This window comes from Perna viridis, chromosome 4 (genome assembly GCF_037379345.1).
Source record: "Perna viridis isolate PV_CMFRI_1.1 ecotype Kerala chromosome 4, ASM3737934v1, whole genome shotgun sequence".
Taxonomy (NCBI): Eukaryota; Metazoa; Mollusca; class Bivalvia; order Mytilida; family Mytilidae; genus Perna; species Perna viridis.
In genome coordinates, this window is record NC_142448.1 from 41,710,863 (window position 1) to 41,728,740 (window position 17,878).

Genomic DNA, 17,878 nt, shown 5'->3' on the forward strand with positions numbered 1-17,878 from the left:
GCTTTCCATCTTTCCTTCCGTCCATCTGAATTTAGTTTCTGGAGCATAACTTTTGAATGCCTTCATAGAATTTCACCGAAGTTGGATGATTGAAGTCTTATGGGGTTAGGAACCTGTTGAATTTGAGATCAGTAGGTTAAAGGTCAACGTCATACGGACTTAACAAAATATAATTTTCGGGGCGAAAATTGGTTTCCGGAGCTTTATTTTTGAATGCCTTTATAGAATTTCACTGAACCTATAGTTGAAGGCTTATGGGGTAAGAATATAATATTCCATGGAATTTTACTTTTGTTGCAAGGCGGGGGACCTGGAGCACTGCTCTTGTTCTTAGAATGAATCTTTTTGTGAAGGTTAAGCATCATATATGTGCATTGATAAAAATGAATTAAGGCCAGGGGAGATAACTCAACTAATTGGTTTTGATATATTCACATCTTGTATACACAACTCCAGCTGAACACCTGAATGGATTTTAATTTTATAAAAAATTCTTGTGCGATTATAATGATATAAAGTTTATTACTTGCAATGAAATTATCAGATTTCTTTATTTGTGATAGTTAAATGATGATAATTTCAGTATGAGCTTAAGCAAGAGTTAATTTCAGCATGGGATATAGGGGATTGCTTTGCATCTAGATCAGTTTTAACTGAACCAATAGCAGTGTCATTTGAACACACACTACACGCATCCTCATTACCAAATGGAATGGAACTGTTAGAATTAGTCTTCCCTGATTAGGGCCACGCCTTAGGCAGGTCGCCCTATAGTGATCAGTCTGTCTGTTTGCCCATCCATTCGTCCCGTTACAAATTCATGTCCACTCTATATCTAGAGAACCATTATGATTTCAAAGTTTATACTTGACACATATATTAACCAACACCAGAGGGTATGTCATAATAACTTCAAATGATGCTTCATATCAGCTTATTTACCACATGTTATTGACAGCGGAGCCCACAGAGATGGCTCCCATCTCAATGATATCTAGTTTTCCTTGTGGCTGTTATGTTTCCTAAATCAGGCTCAATCTTTCCCATTAAAGGAGACATGAGATTTATTGAGTCCTCTCTTTCAAAAACAATGAATTTACAATTAAAGGTCAAATTCTCCCAACCTTTGAGCATATTGTCATAATGCAAAACAATCATCAGCCAAGAATAAAAAAACCCTCGTGTGACGTTACATACTACAGAGGTTGTTTAGTGGGATAGGTGTTAATGAAATGTTTATTTCTTCACTTTAATGGGATATATTCTCCTTCATTCAGGAATGAATGGTTTAGATTATTTCTCCACCCATGATGGTAAATTTTAAATTTTCAACATTTGAGCATTAGTGAGCATGTTACATTTTTAAGTTTTACCATAGAGAGTGGAGAATGAGAATCAGTCTTTCCCACAAAATCTGTTGAAAATGTTAAATGGTAGGAAATCTTTCTGGAATTTAATCCTCTCCCAGTACTGAAAAAGTCATCAGCATTTTTGATCCCTTGGGATGCTCATATTGTTTCCCCTGTGCCTTCAACAGGAGAAACAATTTGTTTTACTAAAATTAACATAATCAAAGTTTGAGTTGAAGTGGGAATATCCTTTGCATATGTTTCCTCACAATATTCCTAGGTAATTCTTTGAATTTACAACTCGTCATTTCCATCAAGTTAGCTACATGTATGTTTGTAAATTTCAGGAGCCTATTCACCAGCAATACATATGCAGTATGGATCAGAAATGGCATTAAGAATGGGCAGATCAGAATCTGACAGAGAAAGCATTGTCAGCAGTGAAATATCAGCATTCAATGATCAAAATGCCATGAGGTACTGTAAATGCATTAATTTTTGCAATGTACTAATTTTTCGCTATTTACACAGTAGACAAATAAGTGCGAAAATGGTACACACAAAATTAATTTTTAACACTATATTATTCTTATCCATTTTTTTAATCCAGGAAAATTGATTTCACCAATATGCTCATTTTACAGAATCCGCGAAAAATTAATATGTTTACAATAATAAAATTAGTAAAAATCTGACTCTGTCAGTCCTCTCCTTAGGACTAGCAGAATTTAAAGAATTAATTTAGGGTGCCCTAAGGATTACCAATTGAAATTTCCTGGTCCACCCTAAAATAAGGAAGGCACAGGACTATCTGACCACTGTTAAGTGTTGAACCCTGCAATATGGTATGTCCAGGACCGAAGTATATTTGTAAATGAAATTTCAATGGTCCTGCATCAGAAATTGAGGGTCCCAAACCTAGGACAAACCCTTCTTTGAACCCCTGGTTAGAACATAAAGCTCGAATATGCATATTAAGGAGTTCTCTGCACATGTTCAGCCATTTTGTCAGATTTTCAGACTCCTCTGGTTTTATCCATTTCTTACCATTAATATTTTTTGCCAAGTACCCCCCTTTCCTTTCATAATTAAATTAAACACACATTGAAATGTTATATTTAAAAAGTTTTCATGAAATCTTTTAAGTTCTTCAGGGTTTTCATAAACAAAACCTCTGGGAAAGTCAAGACAAATCCTTTTCCGGTAAAAAATTTCAAATCCTTATTCTAAAAAAGTAAGCACACTGACCCATCAACTTTTTGCTACTTATATTGTTTTAGCATGAAAATTCTTAAAAGATTTCACAACCCTAGAAATCATTGTTACTTTGAAACAGAGCAGCCAAGATCCTTTTAAATATTTGTTGCCTATTGGTACAGCTTAATATCCTGGTTAATTAAATTTTATTACTTTCTGTTTAAAAAAAAATGAAAAAAGTATAATTTTCTTATGAAACCAATCAATTTCAATTATAAAGGATGAACTTTAAACAGTAATAGGTATTCATATAAAAATACTGTTGGTATGAAAAAAATCAAGTACCATTGGAAATTGAATTTTATTGATTTCTGTAAGTATGAAACACATTAGACCAAATGAGAAAAATATGTGTATTTAAAGTTTCCCTGCCGACCCCAGTTTTTGACGCCTACCCTAGCATTTACATGGACATTTTTGCCGAAGGTTTAGATTTTTCCACATTAACAAATTAAAAAAAATGTAAAATGAAGAAGATATTCATACCCTACCTACTCTATTTTTCAAAGATATGAAACTGAAAACAGCCATATTTTTCCTTTTGGCCTTACACAGATGAAACAATGTGTAAATTCTGCATAATTCATGTAAAGAATTGAAGAATTTTCTCTTCAGTTGGATTAGCATGAAATTCAGAATAATAACCGTGGAAATAATAAGATCAAAAGAATTGTTTAAAGGATATAAAATGCATGACTAGATCTTTGTATTGTGTTGCTTAGCAACAAAATCTTTCCACAATTAAAATGAAATAAAATGTCAGTTCATGTAAGTGCAGAAAGGTATTGCACTGAACACTTGTGTGTTTTTTTTTTGTTTTTTTTTTGTTTTGTATAAAGCTTTTACATGGCAATGAATCATTAAAAATAAACATTCAATTCTTAATGAGGACCTTTCACTTTCTGTGTGGACCTTTTATCAAGGATACAATAAAGTCTGGGACCTCTATCTTTTGTAAGTAAATTTGAATCCCTATCTAACTACGACCCATGAAAATCAACTGCTGTACTTAAAAACAACACTGAAATCAGTTTAAAACAAACCCTGAATAATGTGAAAACTATCTAAACCAGCCACTTTTGAAAGTCCCTTTATATCAATTTAAATGTGTTTCAAACTTTTGCTACCTGTGAGCTTAGAATTTTGAAGGACTTTTGAAAGTCCCTTAATATGAATTAAATGTATTTCAAACTTTTGCTACCTGTGAGCTTAGAACTTTGAAGGACTTTTGAAAGTCCCTTTATATCAATTTAAATGTATTTCTAACTTAAGCTACCTGTGTGTTTAGAAGGGTTGAAGTACCAATACTGCCTCTTAATGAAAGGCTTGTGTGGCAGCTGGCCAGTGGTTGGCATACAATAAAATATTAGAGAACTATTCTCAATGCTTTCCTATTTCAGATCAATGGACCATCATCATCATGAGAAGTTTGTGTTACCCCCTCCCCCTTCAAGACAACCACCAACCAAGCCATCCATGTCAAATGGAACTCTACTTAAAAGAAGCAGAGTAAGTACAGTACCAGAACCGATCCATGCAACAAAAATTGAGTTCGGTCATTGGTCACTGATCAGTTTCCAATCAGTCATCAATCCGTCAAACCAATCCATTAAACCGGTGATCGCATCACGTGACCACAGACCGTTCACTGTATTTTTATTGTTTTCTTTGTCAATTTTACACATATTTACATAATTTAATAGATTTAACATCAATTTATATTTTTATTTTACATTTCTTATATTTCAAACAGATATTACGTCATTTTACACAACAAAACTGTGATCAGATCGGTTATCGGTCATCGATCCGTCAACGATCAATTGGTCAACAGTCATCAATCAGTCAAATCGTTGCGCAGATCGGTTCAAGAACTGAAATATGTCATGTCTAATGTAGGCGGTGTCTGGTTGGCAAATTTTAGTTAATTTGAGTCAATCGTTGTGTAGTTGTAAGGCTCTCTTCCAGTAAATGGTTCATTGTTTGACCAAATTTCTCATAATGAAAATTGGGTTATTGTATGGTGAATGTTGGTTGGGCGTGTGGGTGTGGACATTTTTTTCAAAACACTTTCCTCAGCAACTACTAATTGCAGCTTCTTGATATTTGGTATCCAGCATCAGGTACAAATCACATGTCATATAATCCGAATTCAGACCTGTCAAACATCTACTTCCTGATTAACGAAATACCTCTATTTATGTATTTGACTCATTTTCATCATTAGTATATTGAACAAAGGAGTTACCACTGTCAGTCTTGGTTACTAAAAAGTCTCTCATGACAATGTCTACTGGGGGATTTGAATAAGGGGTGGTTTGGGGTCCAGCACACCCATAGTCTGACCTAGGACTTTTTCATTTTTTTATTTTATCTAGGTCCTTGACTTATGAAATTTAATTTGTCTAGGTCCTTGACCTTCAACTCTTTTCATTGACATTTTGTTGTGGACTTATGGTTTTCCTGAAGTAGTCCAATGATTTCAAACTTCAAAAATTCTAGGATCTTCCACTCTTGAAAGTGAGTTTAAACACTTTTTCTACACCTAATTAAGTGATTGGTGTATTGGAACCACCTTTTCCATTCGTCCATCAGTCCAAATTGATTAAAAAAAAAACCTTGTTTGGTATTTACTATGGTAGGTGCATCATTTGAACTAAATTTATACTGAAAGTTAGTTAATAAAACCATTAGTAATGCATATGATCAATAATTTTAACCTACTAAATGTGTTTACTGATGAAAAGTATAATTGCCATTGTTTTGGAGATAGCAGTTTTATCAGATTTGGTCAAGGACTTGCCTGTTTATCAGGAAACTATTGTTTTTATTCTCTGTAGATTACATTTGCAACATGAAACATGTTTATGATATAAGAATTCCAATCCCGCACAATATCGAATAAAATTATACTGTAATGTGATAGAGCAGGATTTTCAACTAGGTTTTTTTTTTTTTTTTTTTTTTTTTTTTTTGCCATGATCTTTTAATGCACCGTGTTAAAAAAATTTTTAAATGCTCTATGGTAGAAAATAACAATAGGTCAGAAATTTCACTTAAATAGAAGCAAGTTGATGTTGCGACTAGAAAATTTAATCCAATGTCTTTCTGATAACAATGAAGCTGCCTGGGTTGTTTCTCAGTGGAATACTTACCTGTAGTCCTTGAGATCATTGGTTTCATTCACAGCCTCATCACGCTTAAGATTTTAAAATTGCTAGTCAGTGGATCTCTGCAGCAAAGCATCTGGCCTACAGGAAATAGGCTGATGACTGGTTGCCAGGGTGTCAGAATAATTTGTCTAATTGGGCTGACGTGCCTAATTGTTGGCTATTGCTTCTGTGAGCTAGATTAATAAAAATCAAGTTTAGCATGTGATGTTGAATGATTATGAAATGGGGTTTGTTGATTTTGTCAAATGATCTTTCATGAAATTTTATTTTAAAACCACAATTATTCATTTAATCTGATAACAATGTTGACTTTTTTTGTAGGAGTATTATGGACCAGAATTTGTACACAAAGCATCCAATCCCATCATACGAATCCCAATTCCATTGCAAGGAGAGGTAGGTATCATTCCTTTTAAAGACCATGCAGGAACATGGAAAAAGTTATTTGATCAGTCCTGTCCTTGACAGTAAATGTAAAAACTGGAATACTTTCAATGCATTGTCAGTTTGTAGACATTACATTGTCAGATTGTAGACATTACATAGTCAGATTTTAGGCATTACATTGTCAGATTGTAGACATTACATTGTCATATTTTAGGCATTACTGTTAAGGTACTTTTATTGGTGGATCCCAATTTTCATGGTTTAGGGGAAAAACGCCAGTTCGTAGATTCTTGAATTCTTTGATTTGACAATTGTATGACAGAATTGAATGGGAAATTTCTATTTTGTTGGGAGCCAAATTTCTTGGTTGCCAAACCCACAAAAACAACAAAAACTGGTATCCCACGAACAATAATACTTCCACAGTGGCATTGATATTGTTTGATAACATGAAAAATATTTGTAGGATTTATCACTCAAATTTGGTGGGGAGACATGTTGATTTGCCCTGTCCATCACATTAGCTTTTCAACTCTTCAAAAACTACTGCACCAAATTTCATGAAACTGTTTGGGTAGTTAGAACATTACATGTTGTGCATGTTACCAAACATTTATGAACTTTGGAACAGGGAGGCATTGGTTTTTGTTGGCCAGATCAAACTAAAAAATACTCTTGCAAATATTTACCAAGATTGTTTAAATTGCACACATCGATCTGTCCATTCACTGCTATTTCGGGAATGACTTATTAGCATACTACCAATTAAATTAAAGTTTTGTACACAGATTAAATGATGTAAAAGGGCATGCTGAAAATGCTGGTCACACACTGGCTGTATTTGCTACTAAAGGCCCTGCATGGTCTTACCACTTTTTATTTTCCATAGGTGTCTCAGCACTACTTTTATGGAAAAAAAAAAGGCTGGTCTTATTTTTCAAACAGAATTGACTAAAACTTTTGTTTGTCATCAATGTTTAGATTAAGCCTGTACTTATTATTTCACGAGGTGGATCATTTCACAGGAATAGTACAGTGGAAGAAATTAGCAGTAGACCTACAGAGGGAGTTTATGTAAAATCAAGCAGGTCTATGATGAAATTGGCTCGATTTTTTTTGTAAATCTACAGTGCGGTCTACATAAAATTATGGTGGGTCTATGTTGACCAAAAATTAAGTTTCTAACATTGTAAAAGGTTAATGCTTAATCTAAACATTAACAAAATGTTAATTCCAGATAGTAATTTTTATTTTAATTAGAGGAATTTCTTACCAGGCTTTGCTTCTGGGATTCATATTTGTACTTTTCTGGTTAAAACTTCATTAATTCTAAACACTAATTCATACAGATATATACTGACTTGTACATATACTTGTGATATATACAAAATATTTGTCGAAAATGTGGTCAAGCAAAATATTCTGCAATCTGGAAACAAATTGCAAGAGATCTCCTGCAAAGGAGATCCAGAAGGTTAACTGGTAAGGGCACAGGGTAAATTTTATCCCACTGAATTCTTTTTGTTCCAATATTATGTATATATCATATCTATTTCAAATTGTATAAAATTTGTTGTAAAACAACAATGGATGGCTTTGAAAATAGTTTTTAAATTTCCTAACAAAGCGACCAAATTTTGCTCAAATTAATGAGTTATCTCCCTTTTTTCAATGAATTTCAATGCTTTCCATGTAATTTGTTTCTCTTTATCATTGAAGTTGTCAAATTCCATCATTCAACTTTGAGAAAGGATGCATTTATGATATGAAATGGGTGAAAATTTTTGGAAACAAATTTTTCATGTGCCACCCACTGCCTGTCTTTTGCATGGACACCCTTTTAAAACTACTGTGAATCATTGTCGATATTTGAGCATGGTCTTTACATGATATTTAGAGAATTGTTTTGCGTTAAAACTTCAGACAAAAGCCATAATTATTTTACTGGTAATGACACTGTTGATATTACAGTAAAATGCAAAAACATGGACAGTAGTTATGCAATTTTATGAGTTAATGCATGCCAAGGTATTCTTTCCGTCAGATAGAGATTGAATTTTTCCCTGGAGAATCGAAAAATCTGTTTCAATTGAGTTTTTTATTTTTATTTTTTTTTTTAATTAATCTAAAATTCAACATGAACTGTATCCAATATAAATGATTTCAAAAGTTATGATAGCTTTGACTTTAAAAAGAAAAATTGTTGTGTTTAGTTAGGAAATCAATGTATATGACGATTGTTTTGTTTGTTTTGGTGATATGGATGATATTTACACAGTAAAAGGAGTAATATGAAGGGAATTTTTCTGACACTGACAAGATGCGTCACAATGAATTTAAGGAGGCGTCTTGAAGCCTTTAGGCGTTGATAAATACCATTCCGTATAAGAATCAGGCAATGGATTCATTTTTCTTCATTTGGTCGTTTTTGTCTCAAATATATTCAATTACGTCTGAAAAACAACCCTAAAACTGTTTTAATTTATTTTGAATCATCTGAGATGTAAATATTTTTTGACAGCTTATATAGGAAAAAAAGTTTTACATTTTTCCATAGTGCATTTTAACTTGATATGACTTATCAATTTTTTTTTTTTTTTTTCATCTGTCGAGCATTTAAATGCACTCTATCAGCATTTATTTATCGTGCTAAGAGTGTTCATTTATCATGTGTTTGGTAAGCGTTTATTGTGTGTTAAGGTATGGTGCACACAGACCTAAACGTCTGAAGGAGTGTATTGTGATAAAAATATTTGTTCACACATGTATGCTATACCCCCATTCACAGAAAGAGCTATTTGAACTGAACAAATAAAATATTCTTGTTCTAAAATACATGAAATATCTGCTTTAATTAATTTGACATTTAATTATAATGAATAATAATAATTATTATCAGTATATTCCAAGAAGGTAGATCATGAATATGCATGTTTATTGCTTTTTCCAGAGCTTAAAGAACCCAGCCCATGTGCGTCGAGTTGTAGTTGTTTTACTGACGGGACAGAAACTTGAAGCTATGTGTGATCCAAGTACTACAGGGCAACAACTGTTTGAGGCAGTCATCACTCATGCTGAATTACCAGAATTCTTCTTCTTTGGCCTCTCCTACATGAATGGTATGTTATATGACAATAAACAGTTAAATTGTGTGTTTAGATTCTGACAAATGAACCTTCCTTGTATTATACCCCTGCTCAAGGAGTGGATGGTACATGTATATTGGAATCACCTTGTCGATTCATCCATCATTCTACCCATCAGAATTTCATGTAATAGTCTTCATTCCCACTGGATGGACTCATATTTCAGGCTTGATTTGTGGCTTTATATAGATGGGAAAACGTTGTAGGCAAAGGAGAAGGGGCGATAAAAGGGTCTTTTTAGCCGAAAATTCAACTGAAAATTAATCATAAAGTGTTGAATAATTTAACTGTGAATTTGGAGACTTGAATCCATCACAAATGAGAAAACATAAAGACTTCAGATAATTATTGCATTTAAAGGACAGATATATTGCTTGAAGTTTACCATTTTTCAGATATTCTGTCAAATTGTGTAGTTTTTTATCACTTTCTAGTCATATTTATGGCAAGGAAATGGTATCCAAACCCAAGAAACAACTTCATATTTAGTATATACATTAATTATTACATAGTTTATCATATGTTAAAATATTAAAGTCGTTTCTTTTTTGTGGACATAGTTTTCTGGATGTAAATATGTCCGAAAAAACAACAAAATTGACAATTCTCAGCAGTTTTTGCCAATTGATGTAAATGTTTAGCACCATCATGACATCATTACAATGAAATAATGCCATGAATTATTATTTATCATTATATTTATATATTTTACTATGTTATGAACAACTTCTTGTTATTACAACAAAGTTGATATTTTTTTCGGCAATATTCATAGCTTAATGCACCTACACCTTTGGTTGCTGTTTGATATCATTACTGTACAAGTGGTGATGGAACAAGAAGGCATAGATGCAAACATTTACGATTCATCTGTAATTATTACAAATTTTAGGTAGAATATTCCGTCTTATGGTCAACAGTCTATTATTGACAAATTTCCAATATTTTCCTGTCCAAGCTGTTCCTAGTTTAGGAAATCTATTCTGAACATTTAGACACCTAGAAGAGACTATTGAAATAAGCACAATTGGGATTTGTGGATGCAGTGTGTTTTGGTTTCACACATTATTTCAATCTCTGTTAAGATAAATCTTGTTGTTTCAGGATAGTGAGCAAAACACATTTTCATCCATGAAAAATTTGAGATGTTAATTCCAATTGTTATGGTGATTACTAACAAAAGAGCCAAATTATGAACAACTCAATTCTTCTATACTGACTGTACTAAGAAGGGGTTGGCATCTATGAGAGTGACAAATGAATTTTCATGCTCCAAATAGTAATAGTCAGTTTCTGAATGTGTACAGCTGTTTTTTTTTTCTTCAAATCATAGAGGTCACTAGAAGTCCATATAGTCAGTTCAGAAAAAGGATGGCTTATACTGGTATTATAGAAAGAAACCACTGGCCTATAATATGTGCTTGATCTTTGTACATCAATGTACAAATTATCTGTAGCTATTCGAAGATAAACCTAGACAGAAACCAGTTTTTATACCCTGCCACACAAAGTGGCAGGATATTATATGACACCCTCTAAAAATTTGTGGGCCTGTCCATCCCCTTACAATTTCCAGATGATAGCTTGAGAACAAGTCATGAAATTCTTTATTAAACTTTGCACAGTTGTTTAGTACCATGAAATACAGGTTATGTTCAATTTTCAGCCAAATCCAAAGTGCAGTTTTCAAGTTAGGCCATTTTGAACATTTCGCCATTACCTGGCAGGGTATCACTTAATGTTCCATTAATGCCCTATTTTTTAAATTATGGTTGTATTCATTTCAGATGGAGAACATTTCTTCATTGATGGTGAAACCAAGTTACACAAAGTAGCTCCAGAAGGATGGAAAGAAGGACTGAAAGGGAACTTACCTCCCCTGACTTTCACCATGTACCTTAGGGTCAAATTCTATCCAGAACACATTGGCATGCTTAGGTATTAAACATTTAAGCTATTCATAGCTAATCATCTCAATTAGGTGGTTGGTCAAATCACAGGGATAATTTTTTTCTGCTTTTTAGCAGAATTCCGCTAATTGAAATCTGGATTTTGTCATTACGATTCTTTTTTTTTTATTGTTTATTTATTTCAGATTTTCCCAATTTCCGCTTTGTTTGATGACTTCATAAAATCATCCCTGAAATCAGAAAATACATTTCTACCCTGGTACCTCACGCTTAATAGCCTTAAAGAAGATGGGCTTGTTAACTGCATGGCTTTTAACTTCAGAAGTTGTCAGATTGCAGGATTTTGTGTTTAAAAAATTAAAATTTTTTTCAAACCATATAGGCTTTGATGAAATTTAATATGATGCAAATATATAACTTATTTCAAGAATTATGTTCCTTACCCCAGGTCTACCTCCTTAACAATGGAATTGTTTATTTGTTTTCAGACACAGCATATCAAGACACCTGTTGTATTTACAACTACGGCACGACCTGTTGGAGGAAAGATTGTTGTGTAATGATGAAAAGACCCTCGATCTAACAGGTCTGGCAATACAGTCAGAATATGGTGATTACGACAAAGACACCATGGGCAAAAACTACTTCATTCCAGACCATTACTACAGTGGGCGTGCCACCAAACGTCTAGGACTTAGTTACATCCGAGATAATACCGCTGATGCTCATTCTAAGTATGCTGGGTTCTCACATGTACAGGCTGAGGTGGACTTTATAAAGGTATGTCAAAACTTACCCTAGAATGCTAGAATGCTTGGTACCCATAAACCCAGTTGTCCACCAGAAATCAATGGGGCCACTTTCGAAAAAGTCATTTAAAATGCCATAAATTTATATCAGTTGATACAAGGAAACAGTCAAATGTCAGTGTATATACCAAACAATAGCACTTTTGAAGTTGAGAAAGAAAATGTCACAGAGAGCCAAATAGGCCGAGATGTTCAAAACTGACATTATTATGTTTTTCAACAACATTACAGTGGATTTGAAGTAATGTTGTCATTAGAAATTACCAATATTTTTTAATTGCATGGAGAGCATTTCTTGTGGTGATATGCTATGAACAGGTATGTGATAAAGGAAGTAGACCTTGGGTAAGGCACATAATTCTTACAAATCATTGGAACATATGTGTAAAGCATTTTAGATCAATCTCATCTGATCATCAAAGTAACTTGGATTGATTTCAATCTTTTTCAAATGAAAGCTTGATAGGTTTTGGTGAAATTGATTATGATGCAAACGTATCACTGATTTCAAGGGTTATGTCCCTTACTCCAGGCAGTAAGAAAAATCTTAAAGTGACACAGTTGCAGGCAAAAAGACATATACAAAAATATTTACATCGGTTAATACAAGGAAGCATTCAAATGTCAGTTTGTAATGTGAACCAATAATGGGCTATAACAAATAGACCTTTAAATTCAGGATATCATCGGTGACAAAAACTTTTAAGCCTTTGCCATACAATAAAAGGGTAATTGAGTAAGTATAAAGAAATTTTATTCCTGATAGTTTGTATATTACACTGGTAAGCCCTTACAATAAAAATACTACTCAACCAATTTTATCAATACTCATCCGATAACTCGATGCTGTTATCTTGTTTGTTGATAGATAAAATGAGTTTAGACAATGATGGATACAAATTTTATTAACATTTATGATATTGTCTTTTTATGTAGATAGCACAACAACTCCCAGAATATGGTATTCATTTCCATAAATTATTAAAGGTATGTAATATATCTGGTTCTCAAATCTGTTCCTGGTTTGGTAGGCAATTAAAAAAATAAATGGCAGAATAAAATTCAAAGTTTGAATAGTTGAAATGTTTGAGGAGAGTGTCTATGTATGACAGGGGCATTGAACGTCGCTGGCCATGTATTGTGTAGCAGGTAATTTTCACAGAATGCAAATTACGGTATATTTTTATGATTTGTTAAAAAATGCCAAAATAGATACAGCAAAATATTAACTCTGGGCTTTAAATACTTAAATAAACTGTTTTGCATCCACAAAATTTAGAATTGCCAAAACTTTTTGCAGACTTATTTACCTTAAAATCACTAAGATAACACACCATACAATATTATTTTCAAAATTATTACATCCATTTCAATCATGTTTTCTAAAAAAAAATAAATGAATTTTGGTTAGTAATTTTCTGAAAGGTAAGAATTACATAGAGAGCACAAGAAACAAAAAAATAAAGGGCAATAACTCTTTATAGTTTACAATTGACTTGATTTGTTTGGGATCTTCAAACATTTATTTCGATTCAGCTACTTCTGATACAGAAAAGACCCTGTTTTCTTTGACATCATTATGAGTTTGAACACTAAATTGGAACCAAGTAAATTGATGGGATAAAATTAACTCCATGCCAACCATATAATAGGAACTGCATGGTTTCTACATGGACAGTCTCTCAATAGAATAAATGTATATTTTGATTGAAATATTTCACAATGATGTGACCAAGACATAACCAAGATACAGTACATGAACAGATCCATGCAACAAAATTTGCGATCGGTCACCGATCAGTTTCCGATCAGTCAGTCATTGACCCGTCAAACCGATCCCTTTAACTCATGATCGCATCACATGACCACAGAGCGGTCAGTGTATTTTAAGTTTTTTTTTTTTTTTTTGGTTTGTTAATTTTACACATATTTACATAATGTTACAGATTAAAACATAAATTTATTCTTTTATTTTACATTTCTTTTATTTAAAACAGATCTTTTAACATAATTTTACATAACAAAACAGCAATCAGATCGATCACCGGTCATCGGTCATTGATGCATCAGCGATTAATCAGTCAATGGTCATCGATCCGTCAAATCGTTGCGTGGATCAGTTCAAGGACTGTAGTCCCAATGTGTGTATGCTTTAATGCCCTAAAATGAGAAGTAAGATTTGCATTGCTTTTTGGAACAAAAACGATTTCTTTTGTTTAGAATTGAATTCTTGTCTTTACAATGGTAGGCAACATTTCAAAAACCTTTAGAAATAATATGCACTTACATGTGTGTATTTGATGCATAATGCAATTACACCATGCACCATGCACATATATGTGCATATTATTTCTAATGCTATTTAAACCTGTTTACTTTGACACCATCTTTCTACATACAGTCAGACCTTTCTTATTGACCACCTGTTTTTAGCAATAACTTGTTTCAAAAGATTACTGATAAAGTACTTTAATTCTTGGATACCAATTTTCGTGGATTAGGGATGCAACACAAGTTCGTGGATTCTTGAATTCATGGTTTTGAGGTTTTTAGTATACACATCAATGGAAATCTCTTTTTCGTTGGTGACCAAATTTCATGGTTTGGCCTACCCATGAAAACCGCAAAAATTGGTACCCCATGAACAATGGTACTTTCACAGTAAGGATGTGCTGTGTAATGCATTCTATGTATAATTAACCTGTATATAATGACCACCTGTCTTATGTGACCATGATTTTGTTCTCCAATAGAATGTGCCTTTAAGATAGATTTGACTTAAAAAAAAAAAAAAAAAAAAAGTTAATAACAAAATTTGAATTCATGAATCTTTTTCTGTTGTTACTGATAACACTTGAAGAAATCTTTGAAATAAGGCCAGTTCTCTCTCTTACCGTACTTTGTCCTTTTAGAACAAAAATGACATCAGCAGTATGACATGGGTTGGGATCACTGTGAAATGTTTGGTGCTAGCAGACACTCATGGGATACAAAGGAATATCACTAATCATTTACCATGGCATACCATTCAGAAAATCTCGTTCAACAAACGGAGATTTAGTGTACAGCCTAAACCGGATCTAGGTCAAGGGAAACAACACAAGATCAACTATTACACCAACAGTTTCAGGAAGTAAGTAGCTATATATGAGGGAAGTTTACAGAACACTGTTATTCTATATACTACAATCTTGCTATAGTTACCTAACTTTTAAATAGACAGGAGGTGATTCATGCATGTCTAAAACTCATTGAATTCAGTTTTATTTCTTGTTCAAAAAGAGTTATAGATCACATAACCAATCTTAGTTTTTCATTTGGGGTTGTGCTTTTGAGAAAAGAATGATATATATTGTACATGAAATTAGCACTTTGCAAGAGTTATTGTTCTTGATTTAGTTGATTTTAATGGGAGATCAAAGTGTAGTTTTCTAAAATGTACAGATCTGAATACAGAAAGGACTATTGTCACATAAAGATATAGCATATGTAGTATCATCTGTTTTGTGTGTTTTTCTGAAGCATGAATCACCTGCGATAGGCAGTGTCTGAATTTTACATGGACTGGTACTTTAAGCTTAAAATTGAGCATCAATTTTTGCTATTTTTAAAGGAAGCTCTTTTTTTTTTTTTTTTTTGTTGTTGCACTTTGTGTATAGCTCATCCAATTTCTTCTATTCTGAATAAAATAAATTCTTAAATGCTAGAATAATTTCTCTCAGTGTTAGAAGTTAAAAGGATCAGATTACAAATGCAGCATATCTTTAAAAGTGGAAAGTCTGATGATTTCATTGGAAAATTGTACCTTTATCATTTGTAGAGGCAGATACTTGTTACAGTTTGCTACAGCACAGCACAGGTTCCAGCTGAAGATGAGAGCAAGAGAAACAAATCCTGAGTTACATGGTAATTCACATTGTAGATACTTCCATGGCAAGGGAGACAAACCTTGCAGCTCAGCAAGTATAAATCTCACATTATGTACACTGTATGTAGACTGAATAACATATAATGTTCCTGATGACTATTGTCCCTCTAACATATCAGAAATAAGATTCAGATACTGTTACGTTGGTTCATTATGTGATCTCATTCTAAAGTGTATGAAATATTTGCCAATAGAAAATTGAATAAAACCTTTTAACATTTTTAATGGGAAAAGTAATTTATATTTTTGCTGTCTAGATTTTGATCCAAATCATTTGAGGGGGGGTGGGGTCATAGCAGGACATGGACTGTCATTTGTGAATATGGGATAATGGGGGAACCCATCTCTTTTCCGTTACTCCTCCTACAGCACTGAATGGTATTGAATGAAACTTTTACTTAATTTTTATTACATAGCAGGACATGGACTGTCATTTATGAATATAGGGACATGGGGGACTCATCTCTTATGCTTTACTCATCTACAACACTGAATGGAATTCAGTGAAACTTTCAGTGAATATTTATTGCATATTCCCGATGTGCACCTCTTTTTTTTTTTTAGATTTTTATCCAAATCAATATGGAGGCTAAAAGGTACATGTTATTAAATGGGGAGTGGGGGTATCAAGTAAGTGAGCATTGCTATCAGTTTTTCTAGTTAAAATATGTATGGATTTATCTTTTCAAGTCCCATTCTTGATAACTATATATATATATTTTTAGATGTTATGGATGCCACAGATATAAGGCAACATCCAAATGAAGATGATACATTTACACCTGAGTTTTTACAGGTAACAAGTACTGGTACATGTATTGGTAAAACAATTTCGAACTGATATCCTGTCCAAGATAATTTGACCGTAGTATATGGTTGATGATTTAATGAAATTTATTTCAACCAAAGCTCTTTTATTCCAGGATAATTTCTACTCCCACTCAGTTAATCGATGGCATATTGGTATCACCTTGTCTGTCCATCTGTGATTCTATTCGTTATTCCATCTGATTTTTTTCCTGATACTGTGAAAGTACTTTTATTTTTGGATACCAATTTTCAGGATTATAGAAGAAACACAAGTTCATGGATTCTTGAATTCATGGTTTTTAGGTTTTCAGTATACACATCAATGGAAATCTCCTTTTCGTTTGTTACTAAACTCTTGTTTTGGTCTACCCATGAAAACCACAAAAAAATGGGTTCCCCATGAACAATAGTACTTTCAAACTCAGTGTATGGCTTCATAAAAATAAGGTATACGTTGGTACTGATTTAGGTTGCTGTCTAATATCAACTTAATAAATAGAACAGTCCAATATCAACTTCCTGTACAACTGTCCATTATTAACTTCCTGTACGACTGTCCAATATCAACTTCCTGTAGAACTGTCCATCATTAACTTCCTGTACGATTGTCCAATATTAACTTCCTGTAGAACTGTCCAATATTAAATTCCTGTAGAATCGTCCAATATCAACTTCCTGTAGAACCGTCCAGTATTAACTTCCTGTACGACTGTCCAATATTAACTTCCTGTACGACTGTCCAATATTAACTTCCTGTACGACTGTCTAATGTTAACTTCCTGTACGACTGTCCAATATCAACTTACTATATAAGTGGGGATATAAAAAGGTTTACATCATAACTTAAAGTTTCCTTGATGGATTTCAATGAAACTTCGCCGATAAACAAAGGAGACAGTAAGTCGTTAAAAGTTCAAGGTCACTATTAACGATACAGATTGTGAGCCAGTGAACCTTACACAAGCCTTTCCATTCTCATTTCAGGAGAGTTTTACAAGTGATGATGAAACTGCCCAGCATAAGTCTGACCCATTGCCATATAGAATGTGAGTTCTTATCAATATTTGAACAATTTAGTTAATGCATTTTTACATAAGACAACAATTGTT

The 17,878-nt window shown here is 33.1% G+C and overlaps 1 protein-coding gene across 3 annotated transcripts in view; it reads left to right on the forward strand.

The window, feature by feature from the left end:
• Nucleotides 1-17,878, forward strand: part of LOC148620128 (tyrosine-protein phosphatase non-receptor type 13-like) — a 96,974-nt gene that overhangs the window by 46,744 nt on the left and 32,352 nt on the right. For all 3 annotated transcript variants that reach the window (XM_088580712.1, XM_088580714.1, XM_088580713.1), the window contains 11 exons: nt 1,697-1,826; nt 4,007-4,115; nt 6,101-6,175; nt 9,117-9,285; nt 11,100-11,250; nt 11,711-12,002; nt 12,968-13,018; nt 14,944-15,164; nt 15,852-15,937; nt 16,685-16,755; nt 17,754-17,815. In XM_088580712.1, coding sequence (XP_088436838.1) covers nt 1,697-1,826; nt 4,007-4,115; nt 6,101-6,175; nt 9,117-9,285; nt 11,100-11,250; nt 11,711-12,002; nt 12,968-13,018; nt 14,944-15,164; nt 15,852-15,937; nt 16,685-16,755; nt 17,754-17,815 — 1,417 coding nt within the window. The remainder of the gene's footprint in view (nt 1-1,696; nt 1,827-4,006; nt 4,116-6,100; nt 6,176-9,116; nt 9,286-11,099; nt 11,251-11,710; nt 12,003-12,967; nt 13,019-14,943; nt 15,165-15,851; nt 15,938-16,684; nt 16,756-17,753; nt 17,816-17,878) is intronic.